We start from the raw sequence: 24997 nt of genomic DNA, 5'->3' as shown, positions 1-24997 counted from the left end.
GGCCAGTTGAGTACCCCCTCGAGCAGGTTACGTCGGTAGTCCAGTCGCGAAGGATCGGCGGGGTTCCGTGCCCCGTACCGGCCCCGTATTAACAGATAATGACACAAAACTGAAATACGCTCCTGTTTGAGAATGAAATAAGCAAACCCGTACTAGATGATGACGTAGTTGGATGCATTTTGTGTTGATCCCCTCTGATCAAAGACCCATCCAAGTTCCAGATGAAAACTTCAACAGTAGTCTGAGAAAGGAGCAACTCTTAATTCAAGCTTGCTGGAAGGGACAACTTCCTCACCCTTTGTCCTCAAGAGCCTCTTTGCCAAAACATAAAAAAATTGTAAGGAAAAATAAGAGGATTTGGAAATGAGTTAGCTCTTCGTTGGACATTAAGGGCTCTATGTTAACAAACCTTAAGCAATGGTAAATCTAAACGCTGGAGGTAGCGTATATTTTTACTATTTTCACAACCAGGGCAGGGTTTTAATGAATAAACAATTGTGGGTGTGTCGAGGCTTGGCCCCTGACTGGCCAATCATAACATACTCCAATGCTAAATATGTGGTTGCTTCAAGTTGTTTATTTACGGTCTTTTATGTATTGCCTTGGAATCAACTCCATTTCCAATGTTAGTCAATTATAGTTTGTCCCGAGTGGCACTGCAGCCTAAGGCACTGCATCTCGGTGCAAAAGGCGTCACTACAGTCCCTGGTTTGAATCCAGTCTGTATTACATCTGGCCGTGATTGGGAGTCCCATAGGGCGGCGCACAATTGGCCCGTGTAGGCCGTCATTGTAAATAAGAATTTGTTCTTAACTGACTTGCCTAGTTAAATAAAATAAAAAAACAGCTTACAGAAACAAAATAACTCAATGTAGACCTATCCCATTTTTTCTAAATATGTTAACTTGAACCTGTTTGCGGTCCACATTGTTCTAATTAATTGCATGGCTTCAATGTGGAAATATAAACAAAGCATTCACACCAATATAGGGGTTAGGCCTACTGTAAATTCCATTTTGGCTGAGCATGGACATGCCAAACGTTGTCAATTAGCAAGATTAAATTCATTATTGAAAAGGCCTAAAAAGAGAGTGAATAATTAGGGTCAATTTCTAAACAAAACAACTTGTTTTAAATAGGCTATGTCTAAATACACTTACAGGCGCCATAATTGCTCCCGTGGGCATATATTATTAAAAGAATACAGAATATTGAGGATTTTACGCACATCCAAGCTTTTCACACAAACTCAAATATAAAGAGAAAGGGAGAATGTCCACTAACCGTTATAGTTCTCCCAAATATAATGTTTAATATACAGTTTCTTCAGAAAGAATTCAGATCCTGTCACGGTTGTCGTAAGGAGAAGCGGACCAAAGTGCAGCGTGTGTGTCGTTCCACATTTTATTTACACTGTGAAACTATGCGATACATAAACTAAAGAACAAAACAACAAACCGTGACGCAGAGTTGAAACATACACTACTCAAAAGACTATCTCCCACAAACCCAGATGGAGAAAAAACCCTACTTAAGTATGATCTCCAATTAGAGACAATGAGGACCAGCTGCCTCTAATTGGAGATCCCAAACAAAACCAACATAGAAATACAAAACTAGAACCTGACAACATAGAAATAGAAAACATAGAGAGAAAAAAAACTGTCACACCCTGACCTACTCTACTATAGAAAATAACATCTTTCTATGGTCAGGACGTGACAGATCCCTTCATCTTTTCCGCATTTTGTTACATAACAGCCTTAATCTAAAATAGATTCAATTGTTTTTTCCCCCTAATTGATCTACACAATTTTTGCAAATTTATAAAATATTAAAAACAGAAATATCACACTTACATAACTATTCAGACCCTTTACTCAGTACTTTGTTGAAACATCTTTGGCAGTGATTACAGCCTAGAGTCTTCTTGGGTATGACGCTACAAGCTTGCCACACCTGTATTTGGGGAGCTTCTCCCATTCTTCTCTGCAGATCCTCTCAAGCTCTGTCAGGTTGGATGGGGAGTGTCACTACACAGCTATTTTCAGGTCTCTCCAGAGATTGGGTTCAAGTCCAGGTTCTGGCTGGGCCACAAAAGGACAGAGACTTGTCCTGATGCCACTCCTGCATTGTCTTGGCTGTGTGCTGGTCGTTGTCCTATTGGAAGGTGAACCTTCGCCATAGTCTGAGGTCCTGAGCACTCTGGAGCAGGTTTTCATCAAGGATCGCTCTGTACTTTGCTCCGTTCATCTTTCCCTCGATCCTGACTAGTCTCCCAGTCACGGCCACTGAAAAACATCCACACAGCATGATGCTGCCACCACCATGCTTAATCCGTAGGGATGGTATTGGCCAGGTGAAGAGCGGTGCCTGGTTTCCTCCAGACGTGATGCTTGGCATTCAGGCCAAAGAGTTCAATCTTGGTTTCATCAGACCAGAGAATCTTGTTTCATGGTCTGACAGTCCTTTAGGTGCCTTTTGGCAAACTCCAAGCCGGCTGTCATGTGTCTTTTACTGAGGAATGGCTTTCGCCTGGCCACTGTACCAAAAAGGCCTGATTGGTGGAGGGCTGCAGACATGGTTGTCCTTCTGAAAGGTTATCCCATCTCCACAGAGGAACTCTGGTGCTCTGTCAGAGTGAGCATCAAGTTCTTGGTCACCTCCCTGACCAAGGCCTTTCTCCCCCGATGGCTCAGTTTGGCTGGGCGGCCAGCACTAGGAAGTCTTGGTGGTTCCAAACGTCTTCCATTTAAGAATGATGGTGGCCACTGTGTTCTTGGGGACCTTCAATGCTGCAGAAATGTTTTGGTACCCTTCCCCAGATCGACACAATCCTGTCTCGGAGCTCTACGGACAATTCCGTCGACCTCATGGCTTGGTTTTTGCTCTGACATGCACTGTCAACTGTGGGACCTTATATAGACAGGTGTGTGCCTTTCCAAATCGTGTCCAATCAATTCAATTTACCACAGGTGGACTCCAATCAAGTTGTAGATGCATGATCAATGGAAACAGGATGGACTTGAGATCAATTTTGAGTCTCATAGCAAAGGGTCTGAAGACTTATGTAAATAATATATTTCTGTTTTAAAGGTTTCATAAATTTGCAACAATTTCTAAAAACCTGTTTTCGCTTTGCCGTTATGGGGTATTGTGTTGTTGGGTTCGACATTTTGAACATTGAGATATTAAATAAATGATAGAGAAGAAGCATAGAATCAAAGGAGAAAGTTAAGGGTTCTGTGTAGAAAGCCGGAAGGCTTTGGAATGTGTTTGATGGAGGAGAGGAGAGCGACGTGTTGATATAGGAAAGACAGATGGATATCTGTGTATTAGATGAAAGAGGGGTTGAGGTCAGGAGGTCAGGACAGATTCTCTTAAGAGAGTAATACATGTTTCATATCCTGTTACCCTCTTTATTAGCTTCCTGTAGAGCCATAAAATGTAAGGATTGGAGAGAAGGAGGAGTCTTAAGTGGGATATAAATATCTGGATGGGACAAATGTTGGGTTGTCTGATTACAGCTGTACAGAACCTTTGGGCAGAATTAACTTGGTTAAAACTTCTCCAGTGTCCGTGAGTTATGTACTCTGAAAAATAAGAACCTAACAGTGTGTAGATTGCTGACGAAATTGTTTTATTTAATCCATTTTAGAATAAGGCTGTACCATAACAAAATGTGTAAAAAGTGAAGGGGTCTGAATACATTTCCAATGCACTGCACATATTGGAATCTTACAGATCACATTCACATTTCTACAGGAGTTGCATTGCATGTGCGCCACGGACTTCCTTACTGTTTTAGTAGGCCTATTATAAGGGTAGCCTACGGAGGGCTTTGGTTTAAAAAAGATGAAAAGGAAAACCACATTTTTTTACAGGAAAATAACTTCTAAATACGAGGTTGACCGGTATTCACATATTTTCTCATCTCTCGTTTCATGATGGGCATGGACACATGTAACTTACATCATGGAGAGGCTTTTACCCACGACCAAAGCATAGCTAAAATAACAAATGCCTGCCTACACTACATAGATAAAAAGGGAATATCAGCTCACTCTTTAGTTCTTCTCAAACTTGATATTTTAATAAAGCTATGGTGATTAAACCTCTCTTGGGTAGGGGGCAGTATTTTCACGGCCGGATGAAAAACGTACCCAACTTAAACTGCCTACTACTCGGGCCCAGAAACTAGAATATGCATGTTATTAGTAGATTTGGATAGAAAACACTCTGACGTTTCTAAAACTATTTCAGTGATGTCTGTGAGTATAACAGAACTCATATGGCAGGCAAAAACCTGAGAAAAATCCAACCAGGAAGTTGGATGTGACCCGTCAAGAAGTCCAGGATCCAGTTGCAGAGGGAGTTTTTCAGTCCCAGAGTCCTTAGCTTAGTGATGAGCTTGGAGGGCACTATGGTGTTGAAATTAACAGCATTCTCACATAGAGTAGGGGTTCCTCTTGTCTAGGTGGGAAAGGGCAGTGTGGAGTGCAATAGATATTGTGCAATATATATTGTGCAATAGCTATTGCGTAATCTGTGCGTCGGTTTGGGCAGTTTGTTAGAGTCAGGTCGAGGTTGTCTGGGATTTTGGTGTTGATGTGAGCCAAGATCAGCCTTTCAAAGCATTTCATGGCTACAGATGTGAGTGCTATGGAGCGATAGTCATTTAGACAGGTAACGTTGGCGTTCTTGGGCACAGGGACTATGCTTGTCTGCTTGAAACATGTAGGTATTACAGACTGGGCCAGGGAGACGTTGAAAATGTCATTGAAGACACTTTCCAACTGGTCAGCGCATGCTCAGAGTACGCGTCCTGGTAATCCGTCTTACCCTGCGGCCTTGTGAATGTTCAACTTAAACCGTTTAGATCTCTTACTCACATCGGCTTCGGAGAGTGTGATCAGACCGAGGCTCTGCATCTGACCTCGTGCTCCTAGATCTTAGTGCCGCTTTTGATACCATCGATCACCACATTCTTTTGGAGAGATTGGAAACCCAAATTGGTCTACATGGACAAGTTCTGGCCTGGTTTAGATCTTATCTGTCGGAAAGATATCAGTTTGTCTCTGTGAATGGTTTGTCCTCTGACAAATCAATTGTAAATGTCGGTGTTCCTCAAGGTTCCGTTTTAGGACCACTATTGTTTTCACTATATATTTTACCTCTTGGGGGATGTCATTCGAAAACATAATGTTAAATTTCACTGCTATGCGGACGACACACAGCTGTACATTTCAATGAAACATGGTGAAGCCCCAAAATTGCCCTCACTAGAAGCCTGTGTTTCAGACATAAAGAAGTGGATGGCTGCAGACTTTCTACTTTTAAACTCGGACAAAAAGAGATGCTTGTTCTAAGTCCCAAGAAACAAAGAGATCTTCTGTTGAATCTGACAATTAATCTGGATGGTTGTACAGTCGTCTCAAATAAAACTGTGATGGACCTCGGCGTTACTCTGGACCCTGATCTCTCTTTTGAAGAACATATCAAGACTGTTTCAAGGACAGCTTTTTTCCATATACGTAACATTGCAAAAATCAGAAACTTTCTGTCCAAAAATGACGCAGAAAAATTAATCCATGCTTTTGTTACTTCTAGGCTGGACTACTGCAATGCTCTACTTTCCGGCTACCCGGATAAAGCACTAAACAAACTTCAGTTAGTGCTAAATACGGCTGCTAGAATCCTGACTAGAACCAAAAAATTTGATCATATTACTCCAGTGCTAGCCTCCCTACACTGGCTTCCTGTTAAGGCAAGGGCTGATTTCAAGGTTTTACTGCTAACCTACAAAGCATTACATGGGCTTGCTCCTACCTATCTTTCCGATTTGGTCCTGCCGTACATACCTACACGTATGCTACGGTCACAAGACGCAGGCCTCCTAGTTGTCCCTAGAATTTCTGAGGGCGGGCTTTCTCCTATAGAGCTCCATTTTTATGGAATGGTCTGCCTACCAATGTGAGAGATGCAGACTCAGTCTCAACCTTTAAGTCTTTACTGAAGACTTATCTCTTCAGTAGGTCCTATGATTAAGTATAGTCTGGCCCAGGAGTGTGAAGGTGAATGGAAAGGCTGGAGCAACGAACCGCCCTTGCTGTCTCTGCCTTGCCGGTTCCCCTCTTTCCACTGGGATTCTCTGCCTCTAACCCTTTTACAGGGGCTGAGTCACTGGCTTACTGGTGTTCTTCCATGCCGTCCATGGGAGGGGTGCGTCACTTGAGTGGGTTGAGTCACTGACGTGGTCTTCCTGTCTGGGTTGGCGCCCCCCTTGGGTTGTGCCATGGCGGAGATCGTTGTGGGCTATACTCGGCCTTGTCTTAGGACGGTAAGTTGGTGGTTGGAGACATCCCTCTAGTGGTGTGGGGGCTGTACTTTGGCAAAGTGGGTGGGGTTATATCCTGCCTGTTTGGCCCTGTCCGGGGGTATCATCGGATGGGGCCACAGTGTCTTCTGATCCCTCCTGTCTCAGTCTCCAGTATTTATGCTGCAGTAGTTTATGTGTCGGGGGGCTAGGGTCAGTCTGTTACATCTGGAGTATTTCTCTTGTCTTATCCGGTGTCCTGTGTGAATTTAAATATGCTCTCTCTAATTCTCTTTCTCTCTTTCTGTCTTTCTCTCGGAGGACCTGAGCCCTAGGACCATGCCTCAGGACTACCTGGTATGATGACTCCTTGCTGTCCCCAGTCCACCTGGCCGTGCCGCTGTTCCAGTTTCAACTGTTCTGCCTGCGGCTATGGAACCCTGACCTGTTCACCGGACGTGCTTGTTGCACCCTCGACAACTACTATGATTATTATTATTTGACCATGCTGGTCATTTATGAACATTTTAACATCTTGACCATGTTCTGTTATAATATCCACCCTGCACAGCCAGAAGAGGACTGGCCACCCCTCATAGCCTGGTTCCTCTCTAGGTTTCTTCCTAGGTTTTTGGCCTTTCTAGGGAGTTTTTCCTAGGGAGTTTTTCCTAGCCACCGTGCTTCTTTCACATGCATTGCTTGCTGTTTGGGGTTTTAGGCTGGGTTTCTGTACAGCACTTTGAGATATCAGCTGATGTACGAAGGGCTATATAAATAAATTTGATTTGATTTGATCACACAGTCGTCCGGAACATCTGGTGCTCTCATGCATGGTTCAATGTTGCTTGCCTTGAAGCGAGCATAGAAGGCACTTGGCTCGTCTGGTAGGCTCGCATCACTGGGCAGCTCGTGGCTGGGTTTCCGTGAAAGCTTGCAAGCCCTACCACATCCGACGAGCATCAGAGACGGTGTAGTAGTATTAGATCGTAATCCTGTATTGACACTTTGCCTGTTTGATTGCTCGTCGAAGGACGTAGCGGGATTTCTTATAAGCATTCAAATTAGTGTCCCACTCCTTGAAAGCGGCAGCTCTTGCCTTTATCTCAGTGCTGACGTTGTCTGTAATCCATGGCTTCTGGTTGGGATATGTATGTACGGTTGCTATGGGGGCAACATCGTTGATGCACTTATTAATTAAGCCGGTGATTGATGTGGTAACTCCTCAATGCCATTGGATGAATCCCATAACATATTCCAGTCTGCACTAGTGAAACAATCCTCTAGCTTAGCATTCGCTTTATCTGACCATTTCCGTATTAAGCGCGTCACTGGTACTTTCTGTTTGAGTTTTTGCTTGTGAGCAGGAATCAGGAGGATAGAGTTATGGTCAGATTTGCCAAATAGAGGGTGAGGGAGCGCTTTGTAGGCGTTTCTGTGTGTGGCGTAAAGGTGATCTAGAGTTTTTTCGCCTCTAGATGCACACAAAATGATGTGGAAACAACATTGATTCGACCAGTGTGCGCTCAGTGGGTCACAACAAGAGATATTACAATGAATGGAGGACAAACAGACCATGGATAACTGGTTCATACAGTGCTACAATGAATTCCCAAAGCATGTTGTTAAGCCACAATAACATAAACAATGCTTCAATGTCCCTTTTAGTGAGCAAGTACTTTGTCATGTTCCTGAAACGGTTTGACTAAACAAAATAATGATAGAGTGTATCAATCTCTATTTTTGGCCAGGCGAATGACAGGAGATAATGAGGAGAACAGAGGCTGGCCCAAACACAAAGAGAGGAGCTGCCAAGCCAATGCTGTCAAGGTTATCATATATCCTGATGCCTGGTCACGTTACCTCTATACATATCTACCCCTACCACTCCAGTATCCCTGCACATTGTAAACATGGTTTTGGCACTGACCCTGGAACTGACCCTGTAAATGGCATACTTACTTTCTCGTCTTCTTCATATTTCTATTTCTTACATGTTTTTGTTCTACTTTACTTTATTTTAAAGTACTATGAATATTGATTACTGCATTGTTGGGAAAGAATTTGCAAGAAAAAGCACTTCACTGTACTTGTGCACGTGACAACGAAATGTATCACTGGGACAAAAGCTTTCTTGCACCACTTCAGGATCAGGCAGACGCAGGTAATCTGCTTTCAAGGCATTGGTTTGATATAAAGGCACCAACGCTGCACTGTCTTCTTGAGGTAGGGTAGTGACGTCTTCATGGAAGTGTACTGTATGCCCCTCTAGCCTCAAAGTAGAAATTACAGTAGATGTAGAAAGTAGCTAGCGGGAGAGAGGGGGAAGTAGGAACATAGGGTGGGAATTATACTTAATAAATAACATTCTCATTGTAGTTAAGACAATAACCAATTAGATAATTCATATGTTTTTGTGTTGTACAAGGAAACATGTAAACACATAAATATGAGCCTAAAACATGTGAGCATTCTTTTGATTATTAAAATATACAAGACTGTCACGTCCTGACCATAGTAAGTTGTTATTTTCTATGGTAGAGTATGTCAGGGGGTGTTGTGTTTTTCTATGTTTTGTATATCTATGTTTAGGTTCTAGTTTTCTATTTCTATGTTGTTTTTTTTTGGGATGATTTCCAATTAGAGGCAGCTGGTCCTCGTTGTCTCTAATTGGAGATCATACTTAAGTAGGGGTTTATTTTCCACCTGTGTTTGTGGGTAGTTATCTTTTGTTTAGTTTTCTGTACCTGACAGAACTGTGTGCGTTTGTTTTCTCTTTGTTATTTTTTGTTTAGTGTTCTGAGTTAAAATAAATATTCATCATGAGCAATCAACACGCTGCGCTTTGGTCCTCTCTCTACGACAGCCGTTACAGAACTACCCATCACGACTGGATCAAGTAGTGTGCCCGGGAGGAGATGGATTCCTTGTCTCTGGAAGAGTTGCGAGAGAGGCTAGACTGGACTTGGGGGCAAGTATTGGACAGATACAGAAGCCTGCCGGGGAAGCACGAGAGGCAGCCCCCAAAAATGTTTTGGGGGGGCACACTGGTAGATTGGCGGAGTCAGGGTTGAGACCTGAGCCAACTCCCCGTGCTTATCGTGGTGAGCATGTGCCTGCTCCTCGCACACTCCCTCCAGTGCGCCTCCACGGCCCAGTATACCCTGTGCCAGCTCTGCGCACCCGGACTCCAGTGCGTCTCCCCAGTCCGGTGAGACCTGTTCCAGCTCCACGAAAGAAGCCTCCAGTGATGATCCATGGCGCGAAGCCTCCAGTGATGATCCATGGCGCGAAGCCTCCAGTGATGATCCATGGCGCGAAGCCTCCAGTGATGATCCATGGCGCGAAGCCTCCAGTGATGATCCATGGCGCGAAGCCTCCAGTGATGATCCATGGCGCGAAGCCTCCAGTGATGATCCATGGCGCGAAGACTCCAGTGATGATCCATGGCCCGGAGCCTGTAGGGATGATCCATGGCGCAAAGCCTCCAGCGACGCTCCCCAGTCCGGCGCAAAGCCTCCAGCGACGCTCCCCAGTCCGGCGCCTCCAGCGACGCTCCCCAGCCCGGCGCCTCCAGCTGCGGCCTGCAGCCCGGAACCTCCAGCGATGATCCACGGTCCGGTGGTACTAAAGCAGCGGGATCAGCGGGTGGAGCGGGGGTTACGCCCCGAACTGGAGCTGCCTCCTCTGCTGGAGGATAAGGTTATGTGGACTGCACTAGAGCCGCCATAGACAGGAGTTACCCACCCTACCCTCCCTTTTAGTTTTTTAGTGGCACTTTTGGGGGGGTACTGTCATGTCCTGATCATAGTAAGATGTTATTTTCTATGGTAGAGTAGGTCAGGGTGTGACAGGGGGTGTTTTTCTATGTTTTGTATATCTGTTTAGGTTCTAGTTTTCTATTTCTATGTTGTTTTTTTTGGGGATATTTCCAATTAGAGGCAGCTGGTCCTCGTTGTCTCTAATTAGAGATCATACTTAAGTAGGGTTTTTTCCACTGTTTGTGGGTAGTTGTCTTCTGTTTAGTTTTCTGTACCTGACAGAACTGCGCTTTCGTTTTCTCGTATTTTTTCTTTAGTGTTCTGAGTTAAAATAAATATTCATCATGAGCAATCAACACGCTGCGCTTTGGTCCCCTCTCTACGACAGCTGTTACAAAGACAATTTTCAAGAAGAGCAAAACAAACTTATTCTATGGTCCTATTGCCACTGACATTTTTTTGTCACAGGGATATTTTGTAAGTCTATCGACAAAGATCAGATTAAATGAAGTCACCTTGGACCAAAACTAGTCTTTTGGATCCCTCTAGCAGCAGCTACTGTATATGTATTTTCTTCTGTGTCACAATCGAAACTGGACTTGACACGTTATGGCATTTTCATAATATTTAATTCCTGTTTTCATATAGGAGATATGCGTTGGGAGAGTGTGTTTGCATTTCACCAATGGATCTCTGGTCTTGCAGCGACTTCATTTGAAGAGTGCTTGTTGTGTTCCTTCTCTCGGGCAAGGACAGGGAACCATACCGCACTACACAGTAAGACCTCTGTTAAGTATCACCTGTCCTATTAGGGACATAGTCAGTCTACAAGAGAAGTTAAAGCTCCTCAGTTGTAATGCAAAATGTTACCATTCTTGCTATAGGCCACTAAACACTGGAAAGAAATGGCAGCAGAAAGTTGAACTTCAGGTAGTTGACAGTTTATATTTGAAAGTAAGTGGAGTAGCCTAGTAGAGGAACAGGTTAGGACTAATATAGAGGGGAACAGGGAAACACTGTTCAAAAAGCACACATGTTCATGACATTTAATTTACTCTTAATGTTTCATACAGTACCAGTCAAAAGTTTGGACACCTACTCATTCCAGACATCAAAACTATGAAATAAAACATATGGAATCATGGAATCATCATCACTTATTCGTGCATTCGTAACAATCTAACCACGAAACTATATTAGATCAAACAAGTCTCACTTATCAAATTAGCAATTCATTTTTTTGTTGAACAAATTTGACACTCTTCATTGACCTCCATACAAAAATCCTCACTACGTGGGTTTATTTTCGTTTTTCGTGGACAGATTTTGGGTGGAGTAAAACTTCTCCATTAGTCTCCTCCTCTCTGCTGCAGTACCTTTTTGCGTACTCAAGAACCGTGAACGAGCATTTTCAGGTGAGTGTTGCATTCCTTTTAAGACGTTTTTTAGCTAGTTAGTTCTGATATTAATAACTTTATATTTTGACCCGTTCATGTGGATAATCCTTATTTGTGCCAAGCCTGCTGTCTTTAGGTTGACAATTATTTTGAAAATTAGCAGCATGCCAATGCAAACACCATTTTGTTGTGATTTTGTTATTCATCTATTTGAAATGTTAGAATTTTTCTCTAACAAAAACGAAACAGTTGTACAACTGTCTTTTTTGCGTGTGCCAAATTCAGTTTCGTTTCGTTTCTTTATCCTGGCCACTGAAGGAAAGGGCGTGGTGAAAGTGATAGTTAAGCTCTTCACATAGCATCTGATCATGTATCAGTCTATTGCTCTTATCAGACAGTCAGAATGAGCACAGACTGTTTACTTTGGTGAAACAATGTAAAATATAATGAATTCGACATCTGCATGTTTCAACAAACTCAAAATATCAAGTTTACAGAATCCCACAGGTGTTTAGGGTGGCTTGGGGTTAAACACCACCCAGGGTTAAACGCTCCCAGGGTTGCCAGGTCCAGTAAAAATGTCAAATTCAAAAGACCCATCAACCTGCCCAGAAAGTCTGAAAACTAGCAATTTTTTTCGCAGCAACGGAGGAGTTGCCATATTTATCCAATACATCCTTTTCTCACGAAGTTATTGATGTAATTAAGACGGAATAACGACGTAATTTGTAACGACAAGAAGCCAAATTAATGTTTCCCATCAAAATAATAATAATTATTGCGGAGCTAATGTGCTGTAATAGCCTAGTGGTTAGAGCGTTGGACCGGTAGCCGAAAGTTTGCTGGATCGAATCCCCGAGCTGACAAGGTAAAAATCGATCGTTCTAACCCTAACCCACTGTTCCCCGACGACGTGGATGTCGATTAAGGCAGCCCCCCGCACCTCTGATTCAGAAGGGTTGGGTTAAATGCTGAAGACACATTTCAGTTGAAGCCATTCAATTGTAGAACTGACTTGGTACCCCCTTTCCTAATAAAGAGATTTTAAATATGTTGCAATAAAAAATATTATTAGCTTTTATTAAACTTGCTAGATCTTTTTCCCTCAATGAGTGTTGATTTAACTCGTTTGACTGCTATGATTTTAAATAAATCCCTTCTTGTGCATGTGCATAACTATAGATAAATCCGACAGAGTGTGAGTGATAAAAGTTGGACAGAGGATCTCGAAATCTCTGCAAAGAAACTTTTGAACTTAAAATCACGTTAGGCTATTTTCTGGCAATTGTGCCTTTAGTATGTGCCAGCAAACAGTTATAAATTGTATATTTGCAAGATTTACTTGCCATTTCAATAGGCATATGGCCTATGCTACTGACTACAATCTGGATTTATGATTGTAGGTAGCATATAGCCCCGATAGGCCTATATCTAATTTCAGATAGCCTACAGTAGCCAAGGCAAGATGTTGGCAAGCTGAACGATTTAGCAGCTTACTTAGTTCAAATTGACAGACTAATTTATTCAAAATGAATAGCGATGCGATTGAGTAAGAAGTTCTTGTTCTGAATAGGGTCGTAATTTCAGAATAAGAATAAGGCTGTAATGTAACAATGTGGAAAAAGTCAAGGGGTCTGAATACTTTCCGAATGCACTGTATATCTTTTTTTTTTACGACTCCCTACAGTACCGCTGCGGCCCCCAGTTGTATATCCGTGTTCTAGAACATTGATATCTTATATTCTGAGAACATGGCAACCATGTTCTATGTAAGTTTATGGGACGTTGATGGAATGTTCTACTAAACCTCAGAAAACTGGACACAGAGTTCCCATGAAACATGTCTAGAACATTAATATTGAATATTTTGAGAACATGGTTATGCCGTTCTGGGTTAGTTCTGGTTGACATTAAGGGAATGGTCTCTTGAAAACCGTCCTTGCATGTCACTGGAACATTACTATGAAAATATTAGGCGCATTCTCTAAAGTTGTGGGAACGTTTGTTAGCTGGGTAAATTTGATAAAACTCCAGATGAAGCATTAGGGTGTTATGTCAGAATCTCATTTGTAGGGATGCACGATATCGGTGACCATATCGAGCGATGTCTAGTTTAACACCGATGTGCAAAACCGATGTCAAAGCTGACGTGCATACTTATATAACGTAGGTACATGACGTAATGGCGCCACGTAAAATGTTGCGCTACATGTGCAGCACAGTATTCCTAACCTAGCCCACAATGTCTGCTGGGTAGATCGAGCAGTCAACAGGTGAAGCAGTCATTTGAAAGAGTAAGAACATTTCAGCAAGACAACTCACAAGGCAAAATCCATTAACGCCAAGATAATGGAATTCGTTGCTCTTGACAATCAACCGTTCTCTGTCGTGGGTGATGTTGGCTTTCGCCGACTGGTCGAGCACCGGTACACAGTACCAAGTGCGCTATTTTTCATATGTTGCCCTACCGGAGTTACACAGTAATAGCTTTACGACTGACATTTGGACCAGCATATCAGCTCCATGAGCATGCTGAGTCTGACAGCACAGTGGGTCGTCGAGGACTTTGTACTGAGGAAAGTTGTATTGCATGCTCAAGAATATACTGGTTGTCATACCGCTGCTGCCATTTCAATGGCATTTGAGAACATGTTTGGAACTTGGAAACATGAACACACTAGCTAGCTCCATTCGAACAACTGACTGCGCCTGCAGCAGACATGATACCCTCTGTCATGGCATTGAAACGCCTGCTCAACAAAACTGTCGACACAGGCTGTGAACAAGCGATTCGGTGGCATTCTCTCTTTACTGTGTCGCCACCATGTTCGATGCTATGTACAAGGACCGCTACTTCGATGCAGACAAGAAACAGGGTTTACGTGAAATATTACATACACAGCTGGACAAGATGGAAATGGACACAGTGACAGTGCGCACAGAGGAAGAGAGGCCACGGACAGACAGACCTGAAACTTCACTGCTTGACATGTATGATGAAATCCTGGTTGAGAATAAAAATGACTGAACGACGAAACAGCACAGCAAGTAAGTGAAAGAAATAGGTTTTGATGAGGTTTTACTGGTAATGGGGACATACGAAAATGCCAACAAAATAACTTTTTGGTGTGTGTGTAACCTTTATTTAACTAGGCAAGTCAGTTAAGAACAAATGTTTATTTACAATGACGGCCTACCCCGGCCAAACCCGGATGATGCTGGGCCAATTGTGCTCCGCCCTATGGGACTCCCAATCACGGCCGGATGTGATACAGCCTGGATTCGAACGAAGGACTGTAGTAGTGACACCTCTTGCACTGAAATGCAGTGCCTTAGACCGCTGTGTCTGTGTGTGTGTATTTAACCCTACTAAAATGCTTAAGGCCGCTAAAATTTTTAATAACAGTTATCGGTATCGGGTTTTTGGCAAGGAAAATATCGGTATCGGCCAAAAATGTCATATCGGTGCATCACTACTCATTTGTGTTTTTCCTCAGACCACCCCTACTGAGACCAACGTGATCCCCAACATGAACCCCAAACTGACCCAGGAACAGGAGAAACAGCTGTGTTCTTTACTGGGAAACGTCAAACTCAGCCTGCTGTTCAAGGCCAGTATATATGGCTACACAGGAGCAGCCTTTCACCAGAAATGTGACCACCAAGGTCCCACAGTCTCTGTAGGATATAACTCCACAGGGTTTGTTTTTGGAGGCTACACAAGTAAAGATCATGATGTAGCCAAGCAAGGCCAGTACATACAGGATGACAAAGCCTTTTTGTTCAGTTTAACTGGTAGAAATCCTGTCAGGTATCCTGTCACAAATGCCCAATATGCGGTCAAAATGCATAACACAACTGGCCCTTACTTTGGGGAGGCTTTGTTGTTAATGAACGCTAACACCGCTACAGTGATCAGCATTCCAGGAAACTACTACAACTTCAATGCTGCAGAAATGCATGGCAATAACCTTAACCTAACTGAGTGTGAGGTGTATAAAGTGGAAGGTGAGTGTAGAATCAATTCTCTTCTCTCTTTAATGTGTATTTTTTTTATTGTGCATATGATTAAATAAATATATATATTTTTTAACAGAAGGTGGTAACATCATCGAAAAGCCATGGAGGACAATTCTTTGGAAAGCTGAGTAAGCTCCAAACAGAAATGACCATCATTTATTTTTTGTGATGCAGTAATGCCTGTGTTAATGTTTTGACTACAATTGCATCATGTGATTCTCACATGGGCCACATATACTGAATGTTATACGATTGATGAGTACAGTACATTAAAGCATTTGCATATTAAATTGAGGTTCTTGTTTTCCACAGGAGGAGAAAGGAGCTGATGGACTCTGTTAAGCTCTACAGGCCCATGATCAGTTCTGTGGGTCAGGCTAGAGTTCTACTCATCGGCCCAGTCGGCGCTGGAAAGTCCAGCTTTTTCAACTCTGTCAACTCCATCTTCCGAGGCCATGTGACCAGCCAGGCCATATCGGGCAGCTCTGGAACCAGTCTGACCACTCAGGTATGTGGTCTACCATGTTAAACAACTGGTCTTCTTTTTTGTCTCTGCTTCAACAATTTGAATGAATGTCATCATATTTATGTGGACAAAATCAGTGGTGTAGTGGAGGGTAAACACAGTTTACCTACTTTTTTTTTGCTCAACAGTCTACCCACCTTTTGAATGTATAGGCAACATTTGTTTTTCCACCGCAACTGGTGATTAGTTTGCCTACCATATATGTTTTTTTTTACCACTGTATCACTGGACAAAATGATGATGCATTAATTATATTTCAGTTTCGCACCTACTCAGTTAAGGCTGGACGCGATGGCAAACCGCTGCCAATCATTTTGTGTGACACGATGGGAATGGAGGAGGCCACAGGGGCGGGGCTAGATGTGGATGACATCAGCAGCATTCTGAAAGGCCATGTGCCAGACAGATACCAGGTGAGGGGCTACATACATACATACATACATACATACATACATACATACATACATACATACATACATACATACATACATACATACATACATACACACTTTGATTCTCCTCAGTATGACCCAAACCCCTCGTCTTTCCCTTTCCCAGTTCAACCCATCAGTCCCTCTGCAAGCAGATGCCCACGGATTCCGGCAGTCAGTGAAACTGCATGAAAGGATCCACTGTGTGGTGTACGTCATGGACACCTGCAAAGTCTCCATTATGTCCACCAAACTGGAGGAGAAACTGGTGGCCATTCGCAGGAGGGTCAACCTGCTAGGTCAGTCAGTCCGAGAGAAACCTGGGTTAAAGATGATGGATTATACAGACTATACTAGCGCAATCCCTGGTTAGTGACACTAATGGAGGGTTGTTGTTCCACAGGCATCCCACAGCTGGTTCTTCTTACCAAGGTGGATGAGGCCTGTCCCTGTGTGGCCAACAACTTGAGGAACGTGTACAACAGCCAGTACATAAAGACCAAGGTGAGCTCTGCACTCCCCCTGCATTAGATGACCATGAACAGTCACATAAATGTTTGGGTAATGTTTGGTAATGCTTGGTGTGTCCGACTCCCATAGGCCCAGGAGGTGAGTGGCCGTCTGGGGCTACCCATGTCCTGCATTGTCCCGGTGAAGAACTACAGTGAAGAGCTGGAGCTGGACATGAGCTGTGACATCCTGCTCCTCAGCGCCCTGATCCAGATGCTCCGCTTCGCAGACAACTACTTTGATGACGTCAACGACCAAGAGAAACACGACTAGACCAAGTAGAGGAGATCACCCAGCATGGTGGTGGTATTGCCTGTCTATGCCACCTTGTTTAGCCCTCTCTCTGCCTCATTCTGTATATCTTGTTCTATGGTGTTCACGTAATCATAATTATGATGACTAGTTATCCATTACGCAACTACAGAATGATAAGAATAACATAACATGCCTCATTGAGCCTACATCTTGAATATTTTATTCAATTGCTAGAAATAATCTATATTTAGGCATAAAAAGAAAGTTAGTTCACTAGCATGGCTAATTCTGTTCTTGTTTACATCATTGTGATTGTTTGGATTACATGGGATAGGTGAAAGGCCTGGGTTTTCTTCATATGTTCATTGATTGCTTTGCATACTAGTTGATCCTACATAGTCAGTTCTTGGATAGTCTCATACAGCAATCTGCTCCTCAGAATATACCCCAGCTGAAGAAAAAGTAGAGGTTAAACTTAGTACAAGATCATGTAGTTTTTACATTGGATTCACTTCACATTTGGCTTGCAATTGCTTGTGGTTTAACCACTAGATGACAGTATATCATGAAACTGAAAATAAGTTGCTAATAGTATGTGCTGCTGTTGGAAAAGCTGCCCATTAAAGTTACCTTTGTTGAATATCATAGTAGTGTCCTCATGTTTCATTGTGTTAGTTGACACTATAGTACATTACAATCAACATTGAGCACATAAGAAACAGTCAATGGAATGAACATGTTTGAACATGTTTTTTGGAGCACAGTGTTTCCGTTCCCCTTTATATTGGTCCTGACCTGTTCCTCGACAACTATGCTTACTTTCAAATACAAATTGTCAACTACTTTCTGCTGCCACTTCTTTCCAGTGTTTAGTGGCCGATAGCAATAATGGTAACATTTTGCATTACAACTGAGGAGCTTTACTTCATTTAGACACCATGTCCCTTCCAGACAGGTGACAGAGGTCTTACTGCGTAATGCAGTGTGATTCACTGTCCTCACCCGAGAGAAGGAACACAACAAGCACTCTGAGTCTCCAAAACAGCCAGAGAATATTTTTATTTTGGGGCCTCACCGCTTCTTTCAAATTACGTTGCTGGAAGACAAGAGCTCCATCGCTGAAATGCAAATAATACCCTCTGCCAATACATAACTTGTATCTCCTATATGAAAACAGGAATTCAATATAATAGTCCAGTTTAGATTGTGACAGAGAGAGGAAAAGAATGTATACAGCTGCTGCTGAAAAAAAGAAACTGGTATTGGTCCTGGGTGACTTCATTTAATTTGATCTTTATCAGTAGACTTGCAAAATGTCACTGACATTAAAACATTTCAAAATGACCAGAGGAAGTTTCTTGAATATTCTTTTGTATATTCTACTAATCAATAGACTGCTCACAGGTTTTGTTACGCTCATATGTCTGTGTTTACATGTTACAAAAACACAAGACAATAACCAATTAGATTACAATGATAATGCAACTGGGGCCACAGTGTGTGCCAGCTTTTGTTCCAGTTTACCTCTAACACACCTGATTCAACTAATCACAGTCTGCAATTTAGACCACTAATATGATTCAGGTGAGATAGTGCTGGGTTGGAACATACTCATGCAGGCAGCCTCACAGGATAAGACAGGAGTTGCTCACCCCTGATATAAATGTCTCTAAGTACAGAATATTCCAACTCTTTCAGCTGGTTGGTTTGAATAATCAAGGTAATGTTCAGTCTTGAACAGCCATGTGAAGAAGCCGTCCCTTAAAAGACAAGGTTCAATGTGTCGTCTTTGTGGTGGATGCTTCTAAAGTGTTCAGCTACACCTATAGCCGTAGGAAGTAGGCTGCTGAAGCACCCCCTGAATCATTTTTTTTCTTCCTGAATGCTTAAACCCTAACGGTGATTCTTGAAGCACTATCTCTGAAACCATTAACACTTGTAGCCAATGTATTTACCAAGTGTGCCAAACTGAATGCAGGTTCTCTGCTTTCCACTCAATTTAATAACACACTTCTATCAAAACTGTAAACATTGGTCTCTACATTACTACACTATTTCGCCAATTGTCTTTCTACATGGACACATGTGAAAACACTTTTAGATAATGAGTTCACTTACAAATCAGAGCTTGAGCACTAAATAGGCCACAGGTAAACATTTGGTTTGGACAACAATGGAGGCTAATATTGGACAGAGGGTAAGAGGGGTGAGAACTAGACGAGGAGGATGAGGAAGAGGAAGTAGGATAGGGGAGAATGAGAGGACAGGGAAGAGGAAGAGGAGTCAGGAACACAATAACTGATGAAATCAGAGCGACTGTGGTTGACCATGTCAACCACGGGATGAGCATGAGGGAGGCTGGGCAATGCGTTCAACCAAATCTGAGCTGCTATACTGTTGCAGGTATCATCCGGATATTTTGAAATGAGAACCGGTAAGTAACTGTAAGTGCTGTAGTCTTACTGGTACAGTAATATGTACTGTACTTTCATAATGAGAAGGATGTATCACTAAAACCATTCAAAGGTATTTACAGAACTGCAAGAAAACCAGTATCTGGTGTTAGAGTTTGACTGTTCACCCCAGAGCAGGAGACCCACACTGTAAATATGGTCATTACAAATAACTGCATCAGACTCAGAACTGCAGGACCACATAATGGCAGATGACACCATATTCCAAAACGTCGACAGTGTGAGTCTCTCTGCACTGTCTCGTCTACTGAAATGCAATAGAATTAGGATGAAGCAGCTGTTCAGAGTCCCTCTCGAAAGAAACTCAGACCGTGTAAAACAACTGAGATAGGATAGTATAGCTTACCTGCACAGATTCATATCATTGGTACTGGAAGTGTATGGTGCTACATCATATGGAGCTAGAAGCAGATGCAGTGCATCATGAGCTAATATATGTGGACGAGGCAGGTTTCAACCTTGCAAAAACAAGGGGCCGTGGCAGAAATATCATCGGACACTGTGCCATCATCAACGTACCGGGACAACGTGATGGCAACATAACAATGTGTGCAGCTATTAGTCAAAACGGCGGCCTTCACCATCATGCAATCCTAGGCCCTTATAACACTGCTCACAATATCACATTTCTGGACACCTTCCACAACAGCGTAATCCCTAATGACCAGGGGCCAGAGCAGCCCAGGTACGTTATCATCTGGGATAATGTTAGTTTCCACCGGGCTGGTCACCCACTTTTCATTGCACTCAATCTCCCCCATACTCTCCGTTCTTGAATACTATTGAAGAATTCTTCTCTGCATGGTGTTTGAAGGGGTATGATCGCCAGCCCCACCAACGCATACCCCTTGTACAGGCAATGGAGGAGACTTGTGGAGACATTGATCAGGGGTCACACCAGGCCTGGATACAGCACTCCAGGTGATACTTTCCACGCTGCCTAGCTCAAGACAACATTGCATGTGATGTAGATGAAGTCTTATGGCCAGACCCACAAAGAAGGCGAGATGTAGCCCCAAAAATTCTGTTCCTTTTATTCTAGCGCAAATGTGTGTTTTCTTCTACTGCGCTTTTGTTGTTTGAGGAGTGTTAGAACCTTGAGAGAATTTTTCTATTTTTATTTGTATTGATGGTGTGGTATGTTCGGAATACACATTAGGATATCTGTGTGTATGTGTGTTTACTACATGTATGACAAAACTTTATTGCAAACTGCTATGCCCTGCACACAGAAAAAGCACCACCAGAAAAAACACTGTTTTTCATTTATACTATCAGTGCGTAGTTGGTGCTTTGTGTTCTTATTCAAATAATGGTTTGTGTGTACTGTATTGACGCAAAAACACAATTTTTGAAAAAGAGTTTGAAGAGTTTTGCAAGAATTGCTTGCTTTACAAGGGATGCATAATGTTTTGTAGGTTTGGTGTAAGATTTTGTGGTTAGTATGTACAGTTTTGCAAAAATAGCCTATAGTTTCAAAGAGTATTTTTTTTTTTGATTGCTTAGGCACTAACAAAAAACAAAAGTAGTGCATGCACTGGGCCTTTACTAGTCCTGTATTAGTGGACCAATATAGCTGTCTGTAGCGTGGGAAAATACGTCCCAGTCAGCGAAAAACTAATCGCAGCACCTCCACCCCAAACACCTTCCAACAGCTTCAGAAACACATCAGTGACCTGGGTGAGCACAATAGAAAGCATTTTAGCAATGGAATGAATGATTATAGGAACTGTGGTCAATTCTGTCAGTTGACAGTGTGTGAAACAAATTTGTTTTGTAGGTGTGCATCAAATAGCACTGCCGACACACGTGGAACAGGAAACCGCCCGTCACTTAGGTGTCTGTCACGTCCTGACCAGTAAAAGGGGTTATTTGTCATTGTAGTTTGGTCAGGGGGTGGCAGGGGGTGTTTGTTTTGTGTGTTTAGGTTCTATGTTTTCTATTTCTATGATGGGTTTTTGGTAGGACCTCCAATTAGAGGCAGCTGGTTGTCGTTGTCTCTAATTGGAGGCCATATTTAGTTGAGGTTTGTTTCACTTGTGTTTTGTGGGTGGTTATTTTCTGTATAGCCTGGGAGCCTTATGGAACTGTTTTTCGTCGTTTGTTTCAACCCACGAGAAATTTTCACTCTCAGAACATGGCAATAACAAAAAAACAACATCAACCTGAGAGTTTATTAGGAGTTGCTTTGGAAGGCCAGTACAGAGTACCTTATACAGATGCAGGATATTAATTTGATCCAGTTTGCTACATCAGGAAAATAATCCTGCAGCAACTGGAAATGTGAATTATTATGTGGATTGTAATTAATGGATATTTTTGGTAGGGGTTGACAATTATTTTGTTACGGCAAATCAGTCAGTAATGTTTTAGTGGAAATTACAAGCCTTAGATACCTTTTTAAACATTGAATAAACTACCAGTTTGCATTTCCTGCTGTGCAGGAAAATACTCAGCAACAAAAGAGTTATCAAATTATGATCCTACATCTGTAGATACAGTACAATGTTATTACATAGTATACCTTACATTAATTTCTACAAATCAGTTGTTGTTTCTCTCAAGTCCTTCTGTAGGTCCACAGTAATAAACTGCCATGTAATCCTCTTTAGATCCATGGATCACCAACTGCTGCTGGTGAAATGGGCTGCTATCATTGGTCTGGACAGTGAACATGTTGGGATGGAAGCCTTGACCGTAGATCAGATGGGAGGTGTTGGTCAGCGCAGTACTATCTCAATCCTCTCTCCTGGACTCTGCCTGTACCAGCTTACAGTGGCCAATCTACAGTTAGTGGACAGAAGGCAGTTCAGAATGGCATCCTCCCCCACTTTCACTGATAAGCTCTTCAGTGATACACCCAGGGATTCTCCCAAACGTAGACCTGTAGAAGTCATAACAGAATGTCAAAGAAGGCAAGTCATATAGGCCTAAAGACAGTGGCCCGGTCTAGAAACAACCCGTAGTTCTCGAATCAATTCTGTTTAAAAAATGCATTACATTTCATAATGTCTTAATATGCCTACTGAACTTCCACAGAGACATTGTGTCACAATTACTGAATGGTTGCAAGGGTACTGTGTCCGACAGTAAAGCGTTTAAATGCCTTGTGGATCACAACCAACAAACACTCAATCTGGTTATTTCAAAATAATGTTTCCGATGATGTTTAACCATTTTGAATGACTGACAAGTATAACATGATTCTCGTTCTCCCTTCATGGCCTGGTTCAGTGCTCTATTCTGTGAGATGATGAAAAATAAGCATTCATTCCCAGACTGCCTTACTGTATAGACTCTACTTGAGGTTTCTCTGGAGAGAAGGTAGGCTATGTTTGTTAGTCCAACTGAGTATCACAGAGGAACTGCCTTCCAACATGTTGTACACAAAACTCATTAGACCATTTTGACTTCAGATGTGTGTCTATCACAGTCTGCAAAGGCAGCATTACCTTTAGGCTCTCATCTATTGTACTTTATTGTTGGGATGTGTTAATTTATAGTGCATTCAGAAAGTATTCAGACCTCTTGACTTTTTCCAAATGTTGATACATTACAGCCTTAATCTAAAATGGATAAAATTGTTTTGTTTCCTCATCAATCTACACACAATACCCCATAATAACAAAGCAAAAACAGGAAAACTGAAATATCATATTTATGTTAGTATTCAGGCCCTTTACTCTGTACTTTGTTGAAGCACCTTTGGCAGCGATTACATCCTTGAGTCTTCTTGGGTATGACGCTACAAGCTTGACACACCTGTATTTGGGGAGTTTCTCCCAATCTTCTCTGCAGATCCTCTTAAGCTCTGTTAGGTTGGATGGGGAACGTTGCTGCACAGGTTTTTTTCAGGCCACTCTAGAGATATTCGATCAGGTTCAAGTCCGGGCTCTGGCTAGGCCACTCAAGGACATTCAGAGACTTGTCCTGAAGCCACTCCTGCATTGTCTTGGCTGTGTGCTTAGGGTCGTTGTCCTGTTGGAAGGTGAACTTTTGCCTCAGTCTTTTTTATTTATTTTATTTCACCTTTATTTAACCAGCTAGGCAAGTTGAGAACAAGTTCTCATTTACAATTGCGACCTGGCCAAGATAAAGCAAAGCAGTTCGACAACATACAAAAACAGAGTTACACATGGAGTAAAACGACATACAATCAATGATACAGTAGAAAGAAATAAGACTATATACAATGTGAGCTAATGATGTGAGATAAGGGAGGTAAAGGCAAAGAAGGCCATGGTGGCAGAGTAAATAAAGTATAGCAAGTAAAACACTGGAATGGTAGATTTGTTATTTGAAGAAAGTTCAAAGTTAAAATATAAATAATATGGTGCAAAGGAGCAAAATAAATAAAATAAATAAATACAGTAGGGGAAGAGGTAGTAGTTTGGGCTAAATTATAGATGGGCTATGTACAGGTGCAGTGATCTGGGAGCTGCTCTGATAGCTGGTGCTTAAAGCTAGCGAGGGAGATAAGTGTTTCCAGTTTCAGAGATTTTTGTAGTTCGTTCCAGTCATTGGCAGCAGAGAACTGGAAGGAGTAGTTCGGAGCGAGTAGTCGCACTTCGCTTCGCTCCACAGGTAATATTACACTTCATTACATTACAACGGTTTGATTTGTTTTGATCTGAGCAATTCTTCTTAGCTAGCTACATAGCCGTCTTTGTATCAAAGATAATTGTGTAGTTTAGAGTAATTATCGAGGTTAGCTAGCCAGCTATTTTCGTCCTCCTAACGTAGTCAACACTGCTAGCTAGCCAACTAGCCAACTTCTACCGACTAGCAGCACTGTAGAAACTATTACATTACAACGGAACGACTTGATTAGTGTGGTGTTAGTGTTAGTTAGCTAGCTACATAGTTGTCTTTGCTGTCTTTGTATCTAAGATAATTGTGTAGTTTAGAGTAATTATCGAGGTTAGCTAGCCAGCCGCGCCGCGACGCCGTTGTCCAGACTCCAGACTTAGTCAACACACCTAGTCATCATCAAACCCACTGCTAGCTAGCCTACCGTTACCGACTAGCAGCGCTGTAGATACTATTACATTACAACGGAACGATTTGACTAGTGCAGTGTTAGCTAGCTAGCTACATAGTTGTCTTTGTCATAGCTTGATAATTGTGTAGTTTAGAGTAATTATCGAGGTTAGCTAGCCAGCTATTTTCATCCCCCGCGACGCCATTTTTCCAAACCTAGCCAACTATTACCGACGAGCAGCATTGTAGAAACTAAATACATTACAAAGGAACGTCTTGATTAGTGTTATGTTAGCTAGCTACATAGTTGCTTTTGTATCATGACAAGGT

General features: G+C 42.3%; 1 protein-coding gene across 2 annotated transcripts; it reads left to right on the top strand.

Moving 5' to 3' along the window:
- Window positions 1-10657: 10657 nt before the first annotated feature.
- Window positions 10658-17858, top strand: LOC106573920 (interferon-induced protein 44-like). 2 transcript variants are annotated; one of them, XM_014149381.2, is made up of 9 exons: window positions 10658-10851; window positions 11398-11489; window positions 14969-15479; window positions 15568-15619; window positions 15804-15999; window positions 16278-16430; window positions 16576-16747; window positions 16852-16952; window positions 17049-17858. In XM_014149381.2, exons 1-9 carry the CDS (start codon window positions 10728-10730, stop codon window positions 17229-17231), a joined length of 1584 nt encoding a protein of 527 aa, XP_014004856.2. In that variant the 5' UTR covers window positions 10658-10727; the 3' UTR covers window positions 17232-17858. The 2 variants fall into 2 exon arrangements, with proteins under 2 accessions (XP_014004856.2, XP_045553256.1); XM_045697300.1 differs by lacking the exons at window positions 10658-10851; window positions 11398-11489 and adding an exon at window positions 11550-12339.
- Window positions 17859-24997: the final 7139 nt, after the last annotated feature.

Source organism: Salmo salar, chromosome ssa16 (assembly GCF_905237065.1).
Source record: "Salmo salar chromosome ssa16, Ssal_v3.1, whole genome shotgun sequence".
NCBI classification, from domain to species: domain Eukaryota; kingdom Metazoa; phylum Chordata; class Actinopteri; order Salmoniformes; family Salmonidae; genus Salmo; species Salmo salar.
The sequence above is the reverse complement of the archived record's forward strand: the minus strand, read 5'-3'. Positions and strand labels throughout refer to the sequence as shown.

What these genes read in the sequence shown, in the direction of transcription:
- LOC106573920 (XM_014149381.2), top strand. Translation starts at nt 10,728, where the DNA reads ATGCGTTGGGAGAGTGTGTTTGCATTTCACCAATGGATCTCTGGTCTT. An exon ending in GAACCATACCGCACTACACA is followed by an intron (nt 10,852 to 11,397) that starts GTAAGACCTCTG and finishes TTTCGTGGACAG; the next exon opens with ATTTTGGGTGGAGTAAAACT. An exon ending in ATGTGCCAGACAGATACCAG is followed by an intron (nt 16,431 to 16,575) that starts GTGAGGGGCTAC and finishes TCCCTTTCCCAG; the next exon opens with TTCAACCCATCAGTCCCTCT.